General features: G+C 44.4%; 1 protein-coding gene across 1 annotated transcript in view; it reads left to right on the top strand.

Moving 5' to 3' along the window:
* The window catches only part of dnah2 (dynein, axonemal, heavy chain 2), a 217,575-nt gene that overhangs the window by 165,638 nt on the left and 27,363 nt on the right, over nucleotides 1-24,574 (top strand). Inside the window, exons 57-69 of the mRNA XM_036957925.1 lie at nucleotides 634-794; nucleotides 3,507-3,646; nucleotides 4,648-4,780; nucleotides 7,053-7,192; nucleotides 13,926-14,136; nucleotides 15,771-15,887; nucleotides 16,603-16,744; nucleotides 18,123-18,292; nucleotides 19,198-19,314; nucleotides 19,549-19,713; nucleotides 22,193-22,315; nucleotides 22,475-22,623; nucleotides 22,855-22,921. Coding sequence (XP_036813820.1) covers nucleotides 634-794; nucleotides 3,507-3,646; nucleotides 4,648-4,780; nucleotides 7,053-7,192; nucleotides 13,926-14,136; nucleotides 15,771-15,887; nucleotides 16,603-16,744; nucleotides 18,123-18,292; nucleotides 19,198-19,314; nucleotides 19,549-19,713; nucleotides 22,193-22,315; nucleotides 22,475-22,623; nucleotides 22,855-22,921 — 1,835 coding nt within the window. The remainder of the gene's footprint in view (nucleotides 1-633; nucleotides 795-3,506; nucleotides 3,647-4,647; nucleotides 4,781-7,052; nucleotides 7,193-13,925; nucleotides 14,137-15,770; nucleotides 15,888-16,602; nucleotides 16,745-18,122; nucleotides 18,293-19,197; nucleotides 19,315-19,548; nucleotides 19,714-22,192; nucleotides 22,316-22,474; nucleotides 22,624-22,854; nucleotides 22,922-24,574) is intronic.

Here is a 24,574-nt window from a genome sequence, read left to right as displayed (position 1 = left end):
CTTTTCTTGTCCAGGGACCCCATCCCAGGAAAACCAGCAACCCAGGGACCCCCATCATGTTATCCCCCCCCCCCCCCCCCCAAATAAATTAATGTCTTGTCTTATCATCAGGTGAATGATAAAGGAAAGGATATCAAATCAACATTTTAAAATGAATAGAAGTCATTTATTCTGTTGTTGCTAGCAACATTCTTATTATTAATTTTTTTCCGCAGACCCCCTGCAGTACATCTGCTGGACCCCCTGTTGAATACCTCTGGTTTAGAACATAATTGCACTGAATTACAGCACACTGCTCAGGGCTGCTCGCTCCCTGAGCGTTTAATATGAATTGAGTCAGACTGATAGCCTTACGTTCTGCTCTAATTGAACAAAACACTTTAATTAGGTGGCATTTTCCTCCGTTTGTTTGTTGTTAGTTTATATTTTAGTTGCTTTTCAACTGGTGCAGTTATTTTGATTGTTCAGGAATGTCCTACTTTGTTGAGTCAGATTCTAGGCCTAGAACCTTAACCAAAATACTTTTGTCGTGATCACAACCCGGCAACACGCACGCACGCACACACACACACACACACACACACACACACACACATCCTTGAGTCTTCTCCTCCCATGCATGTCTCCTCCCAGACATAAAGAAGTTGTATCGTCTGACGGGTGTGGACAACAAGCCCACCGTGTTCCTGTTCAACGACACCCAGATAGTAGACCAGTCTTTCCTGGAGGACATCAACAACATCCTCAGCTCTGGAGAGGTGCCCAACCTCTACAAGCAGGACGAGTTTGAAGAGGTACGATTACTAAACAGGGTTTAATACAATGCCACGTTTGCATCTGTTATTTTGAAAGGGGGACTTTACACAGGTGCTGGTGCACTGAGTGTACAAAACATTAAGAACACCTTTCTAATATTGAGTTATGCAAACCCACAGTTTCATCAGCTTTCCGGGTGGCTGGTCTCAAACAATCCTGCAGGTGAAGAAGCTGGATGTGGAGGTCCTGGGCTGGCGTGGTTGCAAAGTGGTCTACAGTTGTGAGGCCCGTTGCCAAATTCTCTAAAAAACGTTGGAGGGGGCTTATGGTAGAGAAATTAACATTCAATTCTCTGGCAAAAGCTATGGTGGACATTCCTGCAGTAGGCATGCCGATTGCGCGCTCCCTAAAAACTTGAGACATCTGTAGCATTGTGTTGTGTGACAAAACTGCACATTTAAGAGTGGCCTTTTATTGTCCCCCAGCACAAGGTGCACCTGTGTAATTATCATGCCGTTTAATCAGCTTCTTGATATGCCACACCTGTCTGGTGAATGGATTATCTTGCCAAAGCAGAAATTATGTAAACCAATTTGTGCACAAAAAAAGAAGCAAGCTTTTTGTGCATTTGGAAAATGTCTGGGATCTTTTATTTCAGCTCATGAAGCATGGGACCAACACTTTACATGTTGCGTTTATATTTTTGTTCAGTTTATATAATATATACTGTATGAACGAAGGATTTTTTTGTTGTTGTGTCCAATCGCCGTTTGGCAACCCATCCCTTTTGGGGTTAATTGACACAAACAACCATTACAATAATTCACTGTGGTAATTCAGTGTTAATTCTTCTTCCGGTGTTCGCTGCAGTGTGCATCGCATAAAGAGTGAAAAAAATGTAAGATAAAAATCAATGCATTATTGTAAATAAGGTTATCCAAACATTAATTACATCCCTAGAGCAGTACAAATATATACATACACACAAGCATATACACTGCATATATACACATACAAACATACATACATAATATGAGAATGTGTTCTTAACTGACTTGCCTAGTTAAATAAAGGTTAAATAAAATAATAACTTACAGATAAATAAATACAGAAAAATGAAACAGAAGGCATTTGAACCCAGTCCGGCACAAAGAGAAGATTCATATGGGAGACAAGCCTATACACAATCTATATACACACGTGCCATTTACCACTTAGAAGATTCATATGGGAGACAAGCCTATACACAATCTATATACACACGTGCCATTTACCACTTAGAAGATTCATATGGGAGACAAGCCTATACACAATCTATATACACACGTGCCATTTACCACTTAGAAGATTCATATGGGAGACAAGCCTATACACAATCTATATACACACGTGCCATTTACCACTTAGAAGATTCATATGGGAGACAAGCCTATACACAATCTATATACACACGTGCCATTTACCACTTAGAAGATTCATATGGGAGACAAGCCTATACACAATCTATATACACACGTGCCATTTACCACTTAGAAGCTAAATATTTGTATAATTTAATTATAGGTATCCCTTTTTCTTTTATTCCAGGCTTTACCTAAATATTCCGCAAACGGAAATACACAACGGACAAAATACCACTTCAGTTTCTCCTCATCACTCAGCCACATAATGCCAGGGTATATCTGGTGGTCTGTCTCTTCATCGCTCAGCCACATAATGCCAGGGTATATCTGGTGGTCTGTCTCTTCATCGCTCAGCCACATAATGCCAGGGTATATCTGGTGGTCTGTCTCCTCATCGCTCAGCCACATAATGCCAGGGTATATCTGGTGGTCTGTCTCTTCATCACTCAGCCACATAATGCCAGGGTATATCTGGTGGTCTGTCTCTTCATCGCTCAGCCACATAATGCCAGGGTATATCTGGTGGTCTGTCTCCTCATCGCTCAGCCACATAATGCCAGGGTATATCTGGTGGTCTGTCTCTTCATCGCTCAGCCACATAATGCCAGGGTATATCTGGTGGTCTGTCTCTTCATCGCTCAGCCACATAATGCCAGGGTATATCTGGTGGTCTGTCTCTTCATCGCTCAGCCACATAATGCCAGGGTATGTCTGGTGGTCTGTCTCTTCATTGCTCAGCCACATAATGGCAGGGTATATCTGGTGGCCTGTCTCGTCATCACTCAGCCACATAATGCCAGGGTATATCTGGTGGTCTGTCTCTTCATTGCTCAGCCACATAATGCCAGGGTATATCTGGTGGTCTGTCTCTTCATCGCTCAGCCACATAATGCCAGGGTATATCTGGTGGTCTGTCTCTTCATCGGTCAGCCACATAATGCCAGGGTATATCTGGTGGTCTGTCTCTTCATCGCTCTGCCACATAATGCCAGGGTATATCTGGTGGTCTGTCTCTTCATCACTCAGCCACATAATGCCAGGGTATATCTGGTGGTCTGTCTCTTCATCGCTCAGCCACATAATGCCAGGGAGGATAAAAATGAATTTCATTCTGTATTTCTTCAAGGTCGCAATAGTTTCCTCTTCAATTTCACCACGATACCGACTGTATATTATCTCTCTATTTAAGTACATCTCTTATAAAAATGTCACCACAAAAATAATAGATACAATTGTAATAGTGCTATCCAGCATGTGTGTGGTAGGCTAGTTTGTGTTTTCTGTGTTTGTTCTTATGTTGTTTTGTCTCGTTGTGTATTAACCTTTGACCCTGACCTCATCGTCCAGGTGTCCAGTGCTCTGTCGGACTGGGCCAGGAAAGACAACATCATTGAGACTCCAGACTCCATGTTCAACTACCTGATAGAGAGAGTGAGGAACAACCTGCACATCGTGCTCTGCATGAGCCCTGTGGGAGACCCCTTCAGGTAAGCCTGCACTCGGGACAGTTTTTGAAGTTAAAGAATGTACAGTGCCTGCTATATCGCACCAAGCAAAGTGATTAGTCATGTACAAAGCACTGAACACATTCAACAATAAGGGTTTGAGACAGAGATGAAAGCTTTTCCTGCGGCATCATCTGTGCTAATGGGCGACTAGTAGAGGTTTCTTCCTAAGCATTGCCACCATTCTCTCATTATCTGTTTTCCTTCTCATGCTCTCTCTGTCTGAGTGTGTAAACCCCACACTCCAGCACAGCTGATTCTCAGTATTAGAGCATAGACAGCCAAACATGAACACTTGTCAGCTTGTTAATGGCTAATGTGCGTCCCGCCATCCCTTGTCTTGCAAATTAGGAATTGTGTTTAGGATGACACAGCGTTTTAGACCTGAGGCTTGCTGTGATTAGAAATGACAGGATGGATAGCAGACATGATGGCTGGGTCACTCACACACACACGTACACACACATACGCACACACCAGTCTGTCTCTCTCTCATTAACGAGACAGGGCAGTGTTCACACATAATACCACTAATTGGGCTGGCAGGGCCCATTACCCAGAGCTAATCACCATGCTTTGGCTGTTGGCTCCAGGGCTGCCCCCCATTCCTCCATCCCTCCATTCCTCCACCTCTGATCAGTATTTGTGGCTGGGAGTGAGAGGGGATCTTACCAGGTCAACACAGTTACACTGGCTGTGTGATGGCATGACAGCAATTAGCCAGCAAAACCTAGTGGCTCAGACAATGGAGGTTGGGTCTTGGCAGCTGTTAAGTTGAGTGGATTTAAGTTGCATTTCTCCAAGAGCTCAAAGTGATTTTCATCATTCACGACATTCACCTCCACACCAGTGTTTAGCACCGATCCTGGGTAACGCACCCATTTAGACACAACTAGACTCAGAGCATACCCCACAACAGATTGAAACGTTTATTGAAATCAATGGACTCTTTGGATCTGATTAACTTGTATGTGTTCCTCAAGGAACTATATCCGTCAGTACCCAGCCCTGGTGAACTGTGCCACCATCGACTGGTTCTCAGAGTGGCCCAGAGATGCCCTGTTGGAGGTGGCTGAGAGATACCTGGACGGACTGGCCCTGGGCACCGTGGAGGGGGTGAGACACACACACACACACACATGTTGGCATGCACACACACACAGATAACACACATACAGTGGGGAGAACAAGTATTTGATACACTGCCGATTTTGCAGGTTTTCCTACTTACAAAGCATGTAGAGGTCTGTAATTTTTATCATAGGTACACTTCAACTGTGAGAGACGGAATCTAAAACAAAACTCCAGAAAATCACATGGTATGATTTTTAAGTCATTAATTTGCATTTTATTGCATGACAAGTATTTGATCACCTACCAACCAGTAAGAATTCCGTCTCCCTCAGACCTGTTAGTTTTTCTTTAAGAAGCCCTTCTGTTCTTCACTCATTACCTGTATTAACTGCACCTGTTTGAACTCGTTACCTGTATAAAAGACACCTGTCCACACACTCAATCAAACAGATTCCAACCTCTCTACAATGGCCAAGACCAGAGAGCTGTGTAAGGACATCAGGGATAAAATTGTAGACCTGCACAAGGCTGGGATGGGCTACAGGACAATAGGCAAGCAGCTTGGTGAGAAGGCAACAACTGTTGGCGCAATTATTAGAAAATGGAAGAAGTTCAAGATGACGGTCAATCCCCCTCGGTCAGGGGCTCCATGTAAGATCTCACCTCGTGGGGCATCAATGATCATGAGGAAGGTGAGGGATCAGCCCAGAACTACACGGCAGGACCTGGTCAATGACCTGAAGAGAGCTGGGACCACAGTCTCAAAGAAAACCATTAGTAACACACTACGCCGTCATGGATTAAAATCCTGCAGCGCATGCAAGGTCCCCCTGCTCAAGCCAGCGCATGTCCAGGCCCGTCTGAAGTTTGCCAATGACCATCTGGATGATCCAGAGGAATGGGAGAAGGTCATGTGGTCTGATGAGACAAAAATATAGCTTTTTGGTCTAAAACTCCACTCACTGTGTTTGGAGAAAGAAGAAGGATGAGTACAACCCCAAGAACACCATCCCAACCGTGAAGCATGGAGGTGGAAACATCATTCTTTGGGGATGCTTTTCTGCAAAGGGGACAGGACGACTGCATCATATTGAGGGGAGGATGGATGGGGCCATGTATCGCGAGATCTTGGCCAACAACCTTCCCTCAGTAAGAGCATTGAAGATGGGTCGTGGCTGGGTCTTCCAGCATGACAACGACCCAGCCAGGGCAACTAAGGAGAGGCTCCGTAAGAAGCATTTCAAGGTCCTGGAGTGGCCTAGCCAGTCTCCAGACCTAAACCCAATAGAAAATCTTTGGAGGGAGCTGAAAGTCCGTATTGCCCAGCAACAGCCCTGAAACCTGAAGGATCTGGAGAAAGTCTGTATGGAAGAGTGGGCCAAAATCCCTGCTGCAGTGTGTGCAAACCTGGTCAAGAACTACAGGAAACGTATAGCTCTGTAATTGCAAACAAATACTTATGTCATGCAATAAAATGCAAATGAATTACTTAAAAATCATACAATGTGATTTCCTGGATTTTTGTTTTAGATTCCGTCTCTCACAGTTGAAGTGTACCTATGATAAAAATGACAGACCTCTACATGCTTTGTAAGTAGGAAAACCTGCAAAATCGTGTATCAAATACTTGTTCTCCCCACTGTACACTTCTATCTAACTGAACTTGGTTAGAAGGTTAGCCTGCTGTGTGATGGAGTGATTCACCCTCTCATCCTTCCTGTGTAGCTACTAGCTAGTCTTTTTTTTAAAAGACATTTATAAAGAGCAGCTGGGTTGTGAAAACCTCAAGAGTTAAAGCTTGTTTTATTGTAGTCTCATCTATTATGCTGTACTCGCCACGCAAACGTCACCTTCGCCTTCACACTCCTACCCAACACTGCTTTGTTCTGTTTCCACAAGGGTATGTAATGTTGTAGGAATGTCGTAGGAATGTTTACGGCAGGAGTGTTTTCCTGGCCACATGACCAGGAGAAACTCTTGGCTCTTGTAATGTTGTATGTTTCAATAGTGTTATATTCTCTTGTAATACATGTTTAATAACGTTGTAATGACATGTTGGGGATTTATTGTAGATCTAGACAAAGGTGTCCAGTATCTTTGTGACCATGCACCAGTCTGTGGCCCAGTAATGTTGTATAACGTTGTAATAATGTTGTAATAACGTTATATCTTTGGGTGGATGTGTTCCTCTAGATCCAGACCAAAGTGGCCAGTATCTTTGTGACCATGCACCAGTCTGTGGCCCAGTAATGTTGTATAACGTTGTAATAATGTTGTAATAACGTTATATCTTTGGGTGGATGTGTTCCTCTAGATCCAGACCAAAGTGGCCAGTATCTTTGTGACCATGCACCAGTCTGTGGCCCAGTTCTCCCAGAGGATGAAGCTGGAGCTGAAGAGACACAACTATGTCACTCCTACCAACTACCTGGAGCTGGTGTCTGGATACAAAAAGTAACTAACTACCATCCCCATTGCCAACTCAAAGTGTTTCTTAGACTTCTCTCAATCTGTCAGTCATCTCCCTGTCTACCAGGTCTGCTGTCTCCCACTCTTTGATGCAGTATATCTTTCACATTCTGTCTCTGTCTGTCTCTCTGTATCTATCTGTCTGTCTGTCTTTCTGTCTCTTCATCAAATCAAATTGTATTTGTGACATGCTCCGAATACAACAGGTATTACACCTTACAGTGAAATGCTTACTTACAAGCCCTTAGCCAACAATGCAATTTTAAGACAAATACCTTAAAAAAAAGTATGAGATAAGAATAACAAATATTTAAAAAGCAGCAGTAAAATAACAATAGCGGGGCTTTATACAGGGGGGACAGGGACAGGGCTATATACAGGGGGGACCGGTACAGAGTCAATGTGTGGGGGCACCGGTGTCGAGGTAATTGAGGTAATATGTATTAAAATGACTATGCATAGATAATAACAGAGAGTAGCAACAGCGTGGGGGGGGGCAATGCAAATAGTGTGGGTAGTCATTTGATTAGATGTTCAGGAGTCTTATGGCTTGGGGGTAAAAGCTGTTTAGAAGCCTCTTGGACCTAGACTTGGCTCTCCGGTACCGCTTGCCGTGCAGTAGCAGAGAAAACAGTCTATGACTAGAGTGGCTGGAGTTAGGGCCTTCCTCTGACACCGCCTGGTATAGAGGTCATGGATGATGTACTGGGCCGTGATGTACTGGGCCGTACGCAGTACTCTCTGTAGTGCCTTGCAGTCGGAGGCCGAGCAGTTGGCATACCAGGCAGTGATGCAACCCGTCAGGATGCTCTCGATGGTGCAGCTGTAAAAAAGAAAAATGAGGATCTGAGGGGGAATAGGTTTTGTTGTGCCCTCTTCACGACTGTCTTGGTGTGCTTGGACCATGTTCGTTTGTTGGTGATGTGGACCCCAAGGATCTTGAAGCTCTCAACCTGCTCCACTACAGCCCTGCCGATGAGAATGGGGGTGTGCTCGGTCCTCTTTTGCCTGTAGTTCACAATCAACGTTGAAGGAGAGGTTGTCTCTGACCTCCTCCCTATTGGCTGTCTCATTGTTGTCTGTGATCAGGCCTACCACTGTTGTGTCATCGGCAACTTAATGATGGTGTTGGAGTCGTGGCTGACCATGCAGTCATGAGTGAACAGGGAGTACAGAAGGGGACTGAGTACGCACCCCTGAGGGGCCCCTGTGTTGAGGATCAGCGTGGCACATGTGATGTTACCTACCCTTACCACCTGGGGGCGGCCCATCAGGAAATCCAGGATCCAGTTGCAGAGGTAGTTGTTTAGCCCCAGGGTCCAATCTCACATAGGTGTTCCTTTTGTCCAGGTGTGAAAGGGCAGTGTGGAGTGCAATAGAGATTGCATCATCTGTGGATCTGTAGGGGAAGTATGCAAATTGAAGCGGGTCTAAGGTTTCTGGGATAATGGTGTTGATGTGAGCCACTCAGACGTGAGTGAGTCATTTAGGCAGGTCACCTTAGTGTTCTTGGGCACCCGGACTATGGTGGTCTGCTTGAAACATGTATTACAGACTCAGACAGGGAGAGGTTGAAAATGTCAGTGAAGACACTTGCCAGTTAGTCAGTGCGTGCTCGGAGTACACGTTGACCTGTTTAAAGGTCTTACTCACATCGGCTGCGGAGAGAGTGATCACACAGTCGTCCGGAACAGCTGAGGCTCTCATGCATTTTTCAGTGTTACTTGCCTCGAGCGAGCATAGAAGTTATTTTGCTCGTCTGGTAGGCTCGTGTCACTGGGCAGCTCTTGGCTGTGCTTCCCTTTGTAGTCTGTAATGGTTTGCAAGCCCTGCCACATCCGAGGAGCGTCAGAGCCAGTGTAGTACGATTTATTTGTCTGTCTGTCTGTCTGTCTATCTGTCTGTATCAAATCGAATCAAAATCAAATCAAATTTTATTTGTCACATACACATGATTAGCAGATGTTAATGCGAGTCTAGCGAAATGCTTGTGCTTCTAGTTCCGACAATGCAGTAATAACCAACGAGTAATCTTGTAGCGGTATTTATTAGAGAGGGGTAAAGAAAGATTTTGTTCGGGCGCCAGGCAGTTATTAACCCTGCCGAAAGGAAAAGAGTAGAATAGAGAGAATACCACTACCAGACCCACACACATCAGCAGAAGAGACTGCCTAGAGTGTGGCCTGTTTACCAGATAGCCAGTGAAGAGAAAAGAGAATACACACCATATAAAACCCACATCACAGCACAGGGGTAACCAACAAGAATACCTCATACAATAATACTAATACTAATAATGGCAGAGCAATTCAACTGCAACTTCATACAAGAACGAACCCAGTCATCAACAGAGGATTTGCAATAATCTGTATTATTTTCTAGTGGATGATGTGTTCATCGACACAACAAAGGCCTTAAAAATGTCCACAGTCTACTCTGCCACATGTCATTAGTACACCTCCCCTCAATACAGTTCACATAACAATACACAACTTGCAAGCAACCTCCCTTTTAACTAAAATGTCCATCAAAATACTTCTGGCAGGGCAATAATAGTCCAGCTCTAATGAACTTCAATGGGAAGTGCATTTGAAACATAGAGAGTCTGTTGCAGGGTAAACCACTGGAATGAGAGGGAAGAGAAAGAGCGAGAAAAAGAGAAATCTTAGCTGTGGTCTTCAGGCGTGCAGGTGTACTGTCTGACTGTCCGATGGTTTGTATGTTAAAGCTTCGCAACAATGTTGCTACTAATCCATGCGATCCATAACGTGTGCGGTCCCAAACATAAACAACCACGATCTAAAGCGATCACACCGATGATTGAGTTAAATACTTTATAAAGTACAAACGCTGAAAACAAACAAAACTTCTGTAGCACAGCACACACAATCAAACTGTCGCGCCACCCAAGAGCTCCTCCCCAAAGAGCTGAATGAATTCTCCTTCCTTACTGCTCATGCTCTCTTAAAGTGGCAGTGCACGGTGAAGGCTCCGTGCAGATTTCGCCACAATCTAACCTAACAATTCCATAACTACTACCTTATACACACAAGTGTAAAGGGATAAAGAATATGTACATAAAGATATATGAATGAGTGATGGTACAGAACGGCATAGGCAAGATGCAGTACAGTATACGTAAACATAAAAGTGGCATATCTTAAAGTGGCTAGTGATACATGTATTACATAAAGATGGCAAGATGCAGTAGATGGTATAGAGTACAGTATATACATATGAGATGAGTAATGTAGGGTATGTAAACATAAAAGTGGCATAGTTTAAAGTGACTAGTGATACATGTATTACATAAAGATGGCAAGATGCAGTAGATGGTATAGAGTACAGTATATACATATGAGATGAGTAATGTAGGGTATGTAAACATAAAAGTGGCATAGTTTAAAGTGACTAGTGATACATGTATTACATAAAGATGGCAAGATGCAGTAGATGGTATAGAGTACAGTATATACATATGAGATGAGTAATGTAGGTTATGTAAACATTATATTAAGTGGCATTGTTTAAATTGGCTAGTGATACATTTTTTACATCAATTTCCAATATTAAAGTGGCTGGAGTTGAGTCAGTAAGTTGGCAGTAGCCACTCAATGTTAGTGGTGGCTGTTTAACAGTCTGATGGCCTTGAGATAGAAGCTGTTTTTCAGTCTCTCGGTCCCAGCTTTGATGCACCTGTACTGACCTCACCTTCTGGATGATAGCTGGGTGAACAGGCAGTGGCTCGGGTGGTTGTTGTCCTTTATGATCTTTATGGCCTTCCTGTGACATCGGGTGGTGTAGGTGTCCTGGAGGTCAGGTAGTTTGCCCCCGGTGATGCGTTGTGCAGACCTCACTACCCTCTGGAGAGCCTTACGGTTGTGGGAGGTGCATTTGCAGTACCAGGCGGTGATACAGCCCGACAGGATGCTCTCGATTGTGCATCTGTAAAGGTTTGTGAGTGCTTTTGGTGACAAGCCGAATTTCTTCAGCCTCCTGAGATTGAAGAGGCGCTACTGCGCCTTCTTCACAACGCTGTCTGTGTGGGTGGACCAATTCAGTTTGTCCGTGATGTGTACGTCGAGGAACTTAAAACTTACTACCCTCTCCACTACTGTCCCGTCGATGTGGATAGGGGGGTGCTCCCTCTGCTGTTTCCTGAAGTCCACGATCATCTCCTTTGTTTTGTTGACGTTGAGTGTGAGGTTATTTTCCTGACACCACACTCCGAGGGCCCTCACCTCCTTCCTGTAGGCCGTCTCGTCGTTGTTGTAATCAAGCCTACCACTGTAGTGTCGTCTGCAAACTTGATGATTGAGTTGGAGGCGTGCATGGCCACACAGTCGTGGGTGAACAGGGAGTACAGGAGAGGGCTGAGAATGCACCCTTGTGGGGCCCCAGTGTGGAGGATCAGCGGGGTGGAGATGTTGTAACCTACCCTCACCACCTGGGGGTGTACCCAGTTGCACAGTCCAGTGCCCAGTTGCACAGGGCGGGGTCGAGACCCAGGGTCTCGAGCTTGATGACGAGTTTGGAGGGTACTATGGTGTTAAATGCTGAGCTGTAGTCGATGAACAGCATTCTCACATAGGTATTCCTCTTGTCCAGAAGGGTTAAGGCAGTCTGCAGTGTGGTTATGATTGCGTCGTCTGTGGACCTATTGGGGCGGTAAGCAAATTGGAGTGGGTCTAGGGTGTCAGGTAGGGTCTAGGGTGATATGGTCCTTGTCTAGTCTCTCAAAGCACTTCATGATGACAGAAGTGAGTGCTACGAGGCGGTAGTTGTTTAGTTCAGTTACCTTAGCTTTCTTGGGAACAGGAACAATGGTGGCCCTCTTGAAGCATGTGGGGACAGCAGACTGGGATAGGGATTGATTGAATATGTCCGTAAACACACCAGCCAGCTGGTCTGCGCATGCTCTGAGGACGTGGCTGGGGATGCCGCCTGGGCCTGCAGCCTTGCGAGGGTTAACCCATTTAAATGTTTTACTCACGTCGGCTGTAGTGAAGGAGAGTCCGCAGGTTTTGGTAGCGGGCCGTGTCCGTGGCACTGTATTGTCCTCAAAGCGAGCAAATAAGTTATTTAGTCTGTCTGGGACCAAGACATCCTGCTCCGCGACAGGGCTGTTATTTTTTTGTAATCCGTGATTGACTGTAGACCCTGCCACATACCTGTGTCTGAGCCGTTGAATTGCAACCCTACTTCGTCTCTATACTGACGCTTAGCTTGTTTGATTGCCTTGCGGAGGGAATAGCTACACTGTTTTTATTCGGTCATGTTTCCGGTCACCTTGCCCTGGTTAAAAGCAGTGGTTTGGGCTTTCAGTTTGGCGCAAATGCTACCATCAATCCACAGTTTCTGGTTTGGGAATGTTTTAATAATTGCTGTGGGTACGACATCGCCGATGCACTTTCTAATGAACTTGCTCACCGAATCAGCGTATTCGTCAATGTTGTTGTTGGACGCAATAAGGAACATATCCCAATCCACGTGATCGAAGCAGTCTTGAAGCGTGGAATCAGATTGGTCGGACCAGCGTTGAACAGACCTGAGCGCGGGAGCTTCCTGTTTTAGTCTCTGTCTGTAGGCTGGAAGCAACAAAATGGAGTCGTGGTCAGCTTTTCCGAAAGGAGGGTGGGGGAGGGCCTTATATGCGTCGGGGAAGTTAGAATAACAATGATCCAGAGTTTTACCAGCCCTGGTTGCACAATCGATATGCTGATAGAATTTAGGGAGTCTTGTTTTCAGATTAGCCTTGTTAAAATCCCCAGCTACAATGGATGCAGCCTCAAGATATGTGGTTTCCAGTTTACATAGTGTCAAATAAAGTTTGTTCAGAGCCATCGATGTGTCTGCTTGGGGGGGAATATATACGGCTGTGATTATAATCGAAGGGAATTCTCTTGGTAGATAATGTGGTCGACATGTGATTGTGAGGAATTCTAAGTCAGGTGAACAGAAGGACTTGAGTTCCTGTATGTTGTTATGATCACACCACGTCTCGTTAATCATAAGGCATACCCCCCCGCCGTTCTTCTTACCAGACAGATGCTTGTTTCTGTCGGCGTGATGCGTGAAGAAACCAGCTGGCTGTACCGACTCCGTTAGCGTCTCTCAAGTGAGCCATGTTTCCGTGAAGCAAAGAACGTTACAGTTTCTGATGTCTCTCAGGAAGGCTACCCTTGCTCCGATTTCATCAACCTTATTGTCAAGAGACTGGACATTGGCGAGTAGTATGCTAGGGAGCGGTGTGAGATGTGCCCGTCTCCGGAGCCTGACCAGAAGACTGCTTCGTTTTCCCCTTTTACGGCGACGTTGTTGGGTGGGATCCATTGTCCTGGGTGGAAGGCAAAACACAGGATCCGCTTCGGGAGAGTCGTATTCCTGGTCGTAATGATGTTGAGTTGACGCTGCTCTTATATTCAGTAGTTCCTCCCAAATGTATGTAATGAAACCTAAGGTTACCTGGGGTACCAATGTAAAAAAAAAAAAATACTGCATAGTTTCCTAGGAACGCGAGGCAAGTCGGCCATCTCTGTCTGCGCCGGAAGTATCTTACTATCTGTCTGTATCTGTCTGCCTGCCTCTCTGTATCTGTCTTACTCTGACTCCCTGACTCTTTTTATTCTTGCCTCACTCCCTCCCTTTCTTTATTTCTTTCTCTCACTTGATCTTTCCTTTACTCATTCTAACTCTCCCTCTCCCTGTGTATCTCCAGGCTGCTGGCTGAGAAGCGCAGTGAGCTGGGGGAACAGGTGTCCAAGCTGAGGAACGGCCTGTTTAAGATAGACGACACGCGCAGCAAGGTGGAGGCCATGTCTGTGGAGCTGGAAGAGGCCAAGAAGAAGGTGGCTGACTTCCAGAAGCAGTGTGAGGAGTACCTGGTCATCATCGTCCAGCAGAAGAGAGAGGCCGATGAACAGCAGAAGGTACGTACAGTTGAAGTCGGAAGTTTACATACACTTAGGTTGGAGTCATTAAAATCCGTTTTTTAACCACTCCATAAATTAGTTTTATAGTTTTACTAAATCTTTAGTTTTGGCAAGTCGGTTAGGACATCTACTTTGTGCATGACACAAGTAATTTTTCCAACAACTGTTTACAGACAGATTGTTTCACTGTATCACAATACCAGTGGGTCAGAAGTTTACATACACTAAGTTGACTGTGCCCTTAAACAGCTTGGAAAATTCCAGAAAATTATGTCATGGGTTTAAAAGCTTCTGATAGGCTAATTGACATCATTTGAATCAATTGAAGGTGTACCTGCGGGTGTATTCCAAGACCTACCTTCAAACTCAGTACCTCTTTGCTTGACATCATGGGAAAATCAAAAGAAATCAGCCAAGACCTCAGAAAATAAATTGTAGGCCTCCACAAGTCTGGTTCATCCTTGGAAGCAATTTCCAAAAGCCTGAAGGTACCACTTTCATCTGTACAAACAGTAGCACGCAAGTATAAACACCATAGGACCACACAGCCGTTGTACCGCTCAGGAAGTAGACGTGTTCTGTCTCCTAGAGATTAATGTACATTGGTGCGAAAAGTGCAAATCAATCCCAGAACAACAGCAAAGGACCTTGTGAAGATGCTGGAGGAAACAGGTACAAAAGTGTCTATATCCACAGTAAAACGAGTTCTATATCGATATAACCCGAAAGGCCGCTCAGCAAGGAAGAAGCCACTGATCCACAACCGCCATAAAAAAAGCCAGACTACGGTTTGCAACCGCACATGGACAAAGATCGTACTTTTTGGAGAAATTTCCTCTGGTCTGATAAAACAAAAATAGAACTGTTTGACCATAATGACCATCGTTATGTTTGTAGGAAAAAGAGGGAGGCTTGCAAGCCGAAGAACACCATCCCAACCGTGTAGCACGGGGGTGGCAGCATCATGTTGTGGGGGTGCTTTGCTGCAGGAGGGACTGGTGCACTTCACAAAATAGATAGGCATCATGAGGATGGAAAATTATGTGGATATATTGAAGCAAATGGGTCTTCCAAAGGAACAATGACCTCAAGCATACTTCCAAGCAAAATGGCTTAAGGACAACAAGGTCAAGGTATTGAAGTGGCCATCACAAAGCCCTGACCTCAATCCTATAGAACATTTGTGGGCAGAACTGAAAAAGCGTGTGCGAACAAACCTGACTCAGTTACACCAGCTCTGTCAGGAGCAATGGGCCAAAATAAACCCAACTTATTGTGGGAAGCTTGTGGAAGGCTACCCGAAACGTTTGACCCAAGTTAAACAATTTAAAGACAATGCTACGAAATACTAATTGAGTGCATGTAAACGTCTTACCCACTGGGAATGTGATGAAAGAAATAAAAGCTGAAATAAATAATTCTCTCTACTATTATTCTGTCATTTCACATTCTGAAAGTAAAGTGGTGATCCTAACTGACCTAAGACAGGGAATTTTTACCAGGATTAAATGTCAGGAATTGTGAAAAACTGAGTTTAAATGTATTTGAATGAGGTGCATGTAAACTTTTGACTTCAACTGTACATCTGGTGGTGTGTGTGCATGTGTGCGGTCGGGCGCGCGCGTGTGTAGACTGTGAGTGCCCACAGTGAGAAGATCGGAGCAGAAGAGATCAAGTGTAGGGCCATGGCTGAGAACGCCCAGAGAGACCTGGATGAAGCCGTGCCTGCTCTGGAGGAGGCCATGAAGGTAAGATGTTTGTATCTGTTTTGCTGAGTCTCAATAGCAGCAGGGGTCGCCTTAATGCAGAATTCTGCATTTTTCACGCTTGATAACACACAACAAATATCTTGCTGCGTTTTGGAAACGCAGATCTAATATGTTTTTTATTGTAATTTCTGCTCGGCATCAGACTAATTGTGTGCTTCTCGGTGTGGCCCGTGCTAGATTAACTTCAAGTAAAACATTGAGCTGGCTGCTCACATTCTTTCTCTGGTGGTGATGCATCGTTTTGTTTCTAAAAGGCCTCTCTTTTTCATTGTAAGCTCATTTACTTGTGTGGCTGGTAGCCAAATAGCGTTGCACTTCTGTTGTCATCTGATGTGTTGCGCTAATGTATTTTCTGGGAAGGAAAACGGTAGTTGCAGTCCCCTGATCACTCTATTGAAGCAAAACAACGCTGTTGCCTTTCAGTGTAAAACGCAGGTGAAATGGTTTAAATCTTGTTTTTTTTTCACACATATTTATTGTTTGTTTTTATTTACAGGGCAATCAGCAGAGTTGGTACAGTAATATATATGGTCACCTTCTGTGATTGTGTTACCATATTTACTGACTCTCTCCTACCTCCTATCCCTTCTTTCCCCCCTCTCCTCTCCGCTCCCCTCCTCTTCTCTCTCTTCTCTTCTCCCCTCCACTCACCTTGTTTCCCCTCCTCTCCTCCTTCCTCTCCTCTCTTCCCCAGGCGTTGGAGTCCCTGAATAAGAAGGACATGACAGAGATCAAGTCGTACGGCCGTCCCCCGACCCTGGTGGAGACCGTCATGCAGGCTGTTATGATCCTCAGAGGCAATGAGCCCACCTGGGCAGAGGCCAAGAGACAGCTAGGTGAGAGCTATCTACTGCTCCATCTCTCTTTCCATCTATCTCTCTTTCTGTCTCCCTACCTCTTCGATTCTACCTGGGCAGAGGCCAAGAGACAGCTGGGTGGGAGTGGGGGAGGATTTGTAGAGAGGAGTAGATTTAGAGCAAAATGTAAGAAAAAGTACATTTTAATGGAAAACTGTAATTTATATGTTAATTTTGGTTAGTATCAACAGTAAAATACTCTGAAACTTTAGTGCATTGTGGGAACATGTTTAGTGCAGGGAAAGAAATGCTGTATTTCGTATGGTAACTGTAATTCCAGCCCCACAGAATACAGTACTGTACCGTATCTTTGGAACACCAAAAACCGTTTGACCACTAGTGGATGCATCGTTGTTGTTTTCTGTCTCATTAACATATTTTGAGGCGTGTATTGTAAGAGGCTATATAGCACTCGTGAGTGAGAATGCTGTACCAATTTTACTCCTCTGTGGTTATAGTGCCCCATCAATTTAAAATCTATAGGGGACAGATTGGAATGACAGCAAGTCTTAAACATTAAATGGTTAAGCATTTTGCCATGTCCTTTTGGTCTGTTTTTCCCTGTTTTTGCTGCCAGTTTGGAAGCCTTTGTTAAGGCCTCTATAAGTGCAAGTGGTATAGGCCTAAAATGCTAAATATTCATTAAAATGCTGTAATGTGTAAACACTACCAAGCAGCCAAACTGCTTGGACCAATCAATCCCTTGTAATTATTTATGTCATTCATCCATTTATTAATTAATTGATTCCTATTACGGTAGCACTATAACGGTATAATACAGTACATTTTATGGTACTGTACTGTGTGTCATTACACAGTACTTGCTTTGACACCGTATTCATATTACAGTGGGTGTACTGCAATATAAAAGACAGAATGTTACTTGCCACTGAGCTGTGTGTAAATGACTATCAAATTCACGGCAACCCCTTTACAGTGTATACCAGTGGTACACACACCTGGTCCTGGGGACTCAAAGGGGTGTACGTTTGACTTTTTTCCTTGGCACTACATACCTGATTCAAATGATCACCTCATCATCAGGCTTCGATGGTTAGAATCATGTGTGCAAAAATAGAAATGTGCAGGACCAGGACTGACCACCAGTGGCTTATATAGTAACTAGCTACAGTAGTGGGCACAAAGAGGAAGAGCTAGACCAAAACCTCAGATATACTATATTGTATTAAGAAACTTTTGAATCCTCGCATTGAAAATACAGAAAGGTGAGAGAGGGAGGGGGGGGAGAGACAGAGAGAGAGAAATATGTTTCCCATGCCAATAAAGCCCTTTGAATTGAATTGAGAGAGAGAGAGAAGTAGTTATTGACTGGTTGCCCTTGGTGTCTGGCATGCAGGCGAGGGCAACTTCATCAAGCAGCTGGTCCACTTTGACAAGGACAACATCTCAGACCGCGTACTGAAGAAGATCGGCCAGTACTGCACCCAGCCAGACTTTCATCCAGAGATCATAGGACGGGTCTCCCTGGCCGCCAAGTCTCTCTGTATGTGGGTCAGAGCCATGGAGGTAAGCAGCATACATACATATACACACAGTGGCCAGTTTATTCGGTACACCCATCTAGTACCGGGTCGGACCCCTCTTTTCCTCCAGAACAGCCTGAATTATCTGAGGAATGGAAACTTTGCTCAATTAGTATCAAGGGACCTAACATGAAAACATTGTAACACAGTTACACCACCTTCACCAGCCTGTACGGTTGACACCAGGCAGAATGGGGTCATTGACTCATGCTGCTTACGCCAAATCCTGACTCTGCCGTCAGCATGACGCAACAGGAACTAGGATTTGTCAGATCAGACAATGTTTTTCCGCTCCTCAGTCGTCCAGTGTTGGTGATGGCGTGCCCACTGGAGCCGCTTCTTCTTGTTTTTAGGTGATAGGAGTGGAACCCGGTGTGGTCGTCTGCTGCAATATCCCATCTGTGACAAGGAGCGACGAGTTGTGCGTTCCGAGACGCCGTTCTGCACACCACTGTTGTACTGCGCCGTTATTTGTCTGTTTGTGGCCCGCCTGTTAGCTTGCATGACTCTTGCCATTCTCCTTCGACCTCTCATCTACAAGCTGTTTTTCGCCCACAGGACTGCCACTAACTGGATGTTTTTTGTTTGTCACACCATTCTTGATAAACCCTAGACACTGTCGTGTGTGAAAAGCCCAGGAGGCCGTCCGTTTCTGAGATACTGGATCTGGCGCGCCTGGCACCAACAGTCATACCACGCTCAAAGCCGCTTAAGTCACTTATTTTGCCCATTCCAACGTTTAATGGAACAGTAACTGAATGCCTCGATGCCTGTCTGCCTGCTTTATATACCAAGCCAAAGCCACGTGACACACTGTCTGTAGGAGCAAACCATTTTTGTGAACAGGGTCTCTCACTCTCTCACTCTCTTTCTCTCTCACTCACTCAGGTGTATGGTCGTATCTTCAGGGTGGTGGAGCCTAAGAGAGCCAGGCTGAACGGGGCCATGTCCCAGCTGGCAGAGAAACAGGCTTCCCTGGCAGAGGCCCAGGCGAAACTCATTGAGGTACACACACGCACACCAACTCAGAGAGCTACTGTACAGGGGTGTTGAGGAGGCAGAAGAGACCTGCCTGCCTGGGAAATACTCACTATAGCTGATGCGTTTCTGGAGTGTCAATGAGTCTGTGTGTTTGTGTTTCTCATTGGTACTCGGGTGCTTTTTGGAAGTGAGAATAGTAAGAATGAATCTAGTTGTGTGTGGATCTGTGTGCTGTATTTTGTGTGTGTGTGTGTGTAGGTAGGGGAGAAGCTGGACCTGTTGAAGAGGCAGTATGATGAGAAGCTGGCTCAGAAGGAGGAGTTGAGGAGGAAGTCAGAGGACATGGAGGTCAAACTGGACCGGGCTGGGAAACTGGTGTCTGGACTGGCTGGAGAGAGAATCCGCTGGGAGGAGACTGTGGTGGTACGACCCCCTCTTATTGAGCTCACACAGCCAGCTAAAACACACTATTGCACACGCATCACACAGCGTTCACACTAGAGGTCGACCGATTATGATTTTTCAACGGCGATACCGATTATTGGAGGACCCCAAAAAAGCCGATACCGATTAATCTGCCGATTTTAAAATTGTATTTATTTATTTGTAATAATGACAATTACAAAAATACTGAATGAACACTTTATTTTAACTTAATATAATACATCAATAAAATCAATTTAGCCTCAAATAAATAATGAAATCTTCAATTTGGTATAAATAATGCAAAAACAAAGTGTTGGAGAAGAAAGTAAAAGTGCAATATGTGCCATGTAAAAAAGCTAACTTTTAAGTTCCTTGCTCAGAACATGAGAATATATGAAAGCTGTTGGTTCCTTTTAACATGAGTCTTCAATATTCCCAGGTAAGAAGTTTTAGGTTGTAGTTATTATAGGAATTATAGGACTATTTCTCTCTATATTTGTATTTCATATACCTTTGACTATTGGATGTTCTTATATATACACTGCTCAAAAAAATAAAATAACACATCCTAGATCTGAATTAATAAAATATTCTTATTAAATACATTTTTCTTTACATAGTTGAATGTGCTGACAACAAAATCACACAAAAATTATCAATGGAAATCAAATTTATCAACCCATGGAGGTCTGGATTTGGAGTCACAATCAAAATTAAAGTGGAAAACCACACTACAGGCTGATCCAACTTTGATATAATGTCCTTAAAACAAGTCAAAATGAGGCTCAGTAGTGTGTGTGGCCTCCACGTGCCTGTATGACCTCCCTACAACGCCTGGGCATGCTCCTGATGAGGTGGCGGATGTGAGTGTCTTGCTAATTGCCTACAATTTCCACCTGTTGTCTATTCCATTTGCACAACAGCATGTGAAATGTATTGTCAATCAGTGTTGCTTCCTAAGTGGACAGTTTGATTTCACAGAAGTGTGATTGACTTGGAGTTACATTGTGTTGTTTAAGTGTTCCCTTTATTTTTTTGAGCAGTGTATATATATAGTATTGCCAGTGTAACAGTATAGCTTCCATCCCTCTCCTCGCCCCTACCTGGGCTCAAACCAGGGACACATCGACAACAGCCACCCTTGAAGCATCGTTACCCATCGCTCCACAAAAGCCGCGGCCCTTGCCGCAAGGGGAGCAACTACTTCAAGGTCTCAGAGCGAATGACGTCACTGATTGAAACGCTATTAGCGCTTACCCCGCTAGCTAGCTAGCCATTTCACTTCGGTTACACCAGCCTCATCTCGGGAGTTGATAGGCTTGAAGTCATAAACAGCTCAATGCTTGAAGCACAGCGAAGAGCTGCTGGCAGGAAAGTGCTGTTTGAATGAATGCTTACGAGCCTGCAGCTGCCTACCACCGCTCAGTCAGACTGCTCTATCAAAGATCAAATCATAGACTTAATTATAACATAATAACACACAGAAATATGAGCCTTAGGTCATTAATATGGTCAAATCCGGAAACTATAATTTCGAAAAAACAAAACATTTATTCTTTCATAGAAATACAGAACCGTTACGTAGTTTATCTAACGGGTGGCATCCTTAAGTCTAGATTTTGCTGTTACATTGCACAACCTTCAATGTTATGTCATGATTATGAACAATTCTGGCAAATTAATTACGGTCTTTGTTAGGAAGAAATGGTCTTCACACAGTTCGCAACGAGCCAGGTGGCCCAAACTGCTGCATATACCCGGACTCTGCTTGCACTGAACGCAAGAGAAGTGACACAATTTCCCTAATTAAAATAAATTCATGTTAGCAGGTAATATTAACTAAATATGCAGGTTTAAAAATATATACTTGTCTATGGATTTTAAAGAAAGGCATTGGTGTTTATGGTGAGGTACACATTGGGGCAACGACAGTGCTTTTTTTGCGAATGCGCTTGTTAAGTCATCACCCATTTGGCGAAGTTGAAGTAGGCTGTGATTCGATGAGAAATTAACAGGCACCGCATCGATTATATGCAACGCAGGACAAGCTAGATAAACTAGTAATATCATCAACCATGTGTAGATAACTAGTGATTATGTTAAGATTGATTTTAAGATTATGTTAAGATTGTTTTTTATAAGGTAAGTTTAATGCTAGCTAGCACCTTACCTTGGCTTCTTGATGCACTCGCGTAACAGGTAGTCAGCCTGCCACGCAGTCTCCTCGTGGAGTGGGTGTCCAAAAATGCCGATTACCGATTGTTATGAAAACTTGAAATCGGCCCGATTAATTGGTTGACCTCTAGTACAAACCCAGCAGTGTGTCTGAGTCAACTTTCAAAGAGTCATTTGGTCAGAAGATTAGAATGATCATTTCTTATCATTAAAGTTGTCCGGGAGCTTTTCTCCTTCATCTTTCTTTGTTTTGATGGTCATGTCAACGAGTGGGACCTGGAGATGTGTGTGTGTGTCTCAGGGTTTGGAGACGAACATGGGTTTTCTGGTAGGAGACTGTCTGCTGGCTGCAGCCTTCCTCTCCTACATGGGGCCTTTCCTCTCCAACTACAGAGACCAGCTGGTCTCTATCTGGATGAAACAGGTGAGTGGCAAGGTCACTGTCTGGATTTCCCTCCACTCTGTCACACTACACCGGTAGGTGGAAATGTACTTACGTGTATATATTATTCACTGTTACCTTCATATCTCTCTCTCTCTCTCTCTCTCTCTCTCGCCTCTCCCTCCCTCTCTTCTCCATCAGGTGCGTGAGTTGGAGGTGCCGTGTTCTCCAGGTTTTAGTTTCGCTGTGTTCCTGTCCAAGCCCACGGCCGTAAGGGACTGGAACATCCAGGGTCTGCCCTCCGATGCCTTCTCCACCGAAAACGGTGTCATCGTCACCCGCGGCAACCGGTCAGACAACACACACACATCCAGTATCGTTATTCAGTTCTCTCCGTCTTTGCTTAGTGCTTAGTTTCATAAACGAGATAAAACCGCTCAGTTGAATCAAACAAAGATTACACCTATCTCAGTCTCACAGACCTCACGGATGAGGCTAATAAGACGTCCTAGAATTTGGATGTTGTGGCTACTGTCTAGCTTGATGATGTGAACGTATTGCTTCGCTTTGTTTTTCCCAAGATGGCCGCTGATGGTGGACCCTCAAGGCCAAGCCCTGAAGTGGATCAAAAATATGGAGATGAAGAGGGTGAGACCTGCTTTGTGCAAATTATGTCTGTCTCTCTACAACACACACACCTTCTCTCTCCTCACTCTCACATTTCTCTCTGCCACTGTCTACTTCCATGGTTATTGACCTCGTACTCGCTGCATTGTGTGTTTGTCGACGCATTCCATGTAACATGAATAGATGTATACTATACTATACTATACTATACTTACAGTGTTGGAAGGTCACAAGGTCACTGAAAACATGAAGCACAACACGTACAATATCAAATCAAATGTCCTTGGTCACGTGCACGAGGTTAGCAGATGTTAATGCGAGTGTAGCGAAACGCTTGTGCTTCTCGTTTTGACAGTGCAGTAATATCTAACAAGTCATCGAACAATTCCACAACAACTACCTTATACACACAAATAAGGAAAGGGATGGGTTAAGAATATGTACATATAAATATATGGATGAGCAACGACCGACCGGCATAGACGAGAAACTTTGTTATATACCCTTTGTTGGCAATGACAGAGGTCAAACGTTTTCTGTAAGTCTTCACAAGGTTTTCACACACTGTTGCTGGTATTTTGGCCCATTCCTCCATGCAGATCTCCTCTAGAGCAGTGATGTTTTGGGGCTGTTGCTGGGCAATGTCCTCATCTCCCACCCCTTCTAATAGACCCTTTCTTCTTCTTTTTCTTCCCCTATCATCGCCAAGCCTATCCCCAACCATTTTAACCTGTCTCTCCTTTCTAGAGAGAGAGAGAGAGAGGAGAGAGAGAGGAGAGAGAGAGAGAGAGAGAGAGAGAGAGTTCTCGAGCAGCTAGAGGCTATCAGATTTGCTACCAATGCTCCTTATAGGACACATCACTGCACTCTATACTCTTCTGTACACTGGACTGCCTCACTCCCCCCAATCTGAGATATCTACTGCAGCCCTCATCCTCCACATACAACACCCATTCTGCCAGTCACATTCTGTTAAAGGTCCCCAAAGCACACACATCCCTGGGTCCCTTGTCTTTTCAGTTCGCTGCAGCTAGCGACTGGAACGAGCTGCAACAAACACTCAAACTGGACCGTTTTATCTCAATCTCTTCATTCAAAGACTCAATCATGGACACTTACTGACAGTTGTGGCTGCTTTGCGTGGTGTTGTCTCTATTGTCTTGCCCTTTGTGCTGTTGTATTTGCCCAATAATGTTTCTACCATGTTTTATGCTGCTACCATGTTGTGCTGCTGCCATGTTGTGTTGCTACCATGTTGTTGTCATGTTGTGTTGCTACCATGCTGTGTTGTCATGTGTTGCTGCCTTGCTATGTTGTTGTTTTAGGTCTGTCTTTATGCAGTGTTGTCTCGTCGTTGTGTTTTGTCCTATATTTTTATTTAATTGTTTTTATTTTGAATCACAGCCCACGTCCCAACAGGAGGCCTTTTGGTAGTCCGTCGTTGTAAATAAGAATTTGTTCTTAACTGACTTGCCGAGTTAAATGATGTTTAAATCAAATATCCCATCAAGGAGCCAAATGGAGCCAGATTCTCCACTGTAATCCCATCAACAAAGCACATTTGAGACAGGTTTTGACAGTTGAATGCTTTTAGTTAGGACCAGTAGGCTTCCTTCATTAAATAAGATCCGATCAGCACAGAGACACGCGCGCCCTCTCGCAAGCACACACACG

The sequence above is a fragment of the Oncorhynchus mykiss genome, chromosome 21, assembly GCF_013265735.2.
Source record: "Oncorhynchus mykiss isolate Arlee chromosome 21, USDA_OmykA_1.1, whole genome shotgun sequence".
NCBI classification, from domain to species: Eukaryota; Metazoa; Chordata; class Actinopteri; order Salmoniformes; family Salmonidae; genus Oncorhynchus; species Oncorhynchus mykiss.
This window is presented reverse-complemented; position numbering and strand designations above follow the sequence as displayed.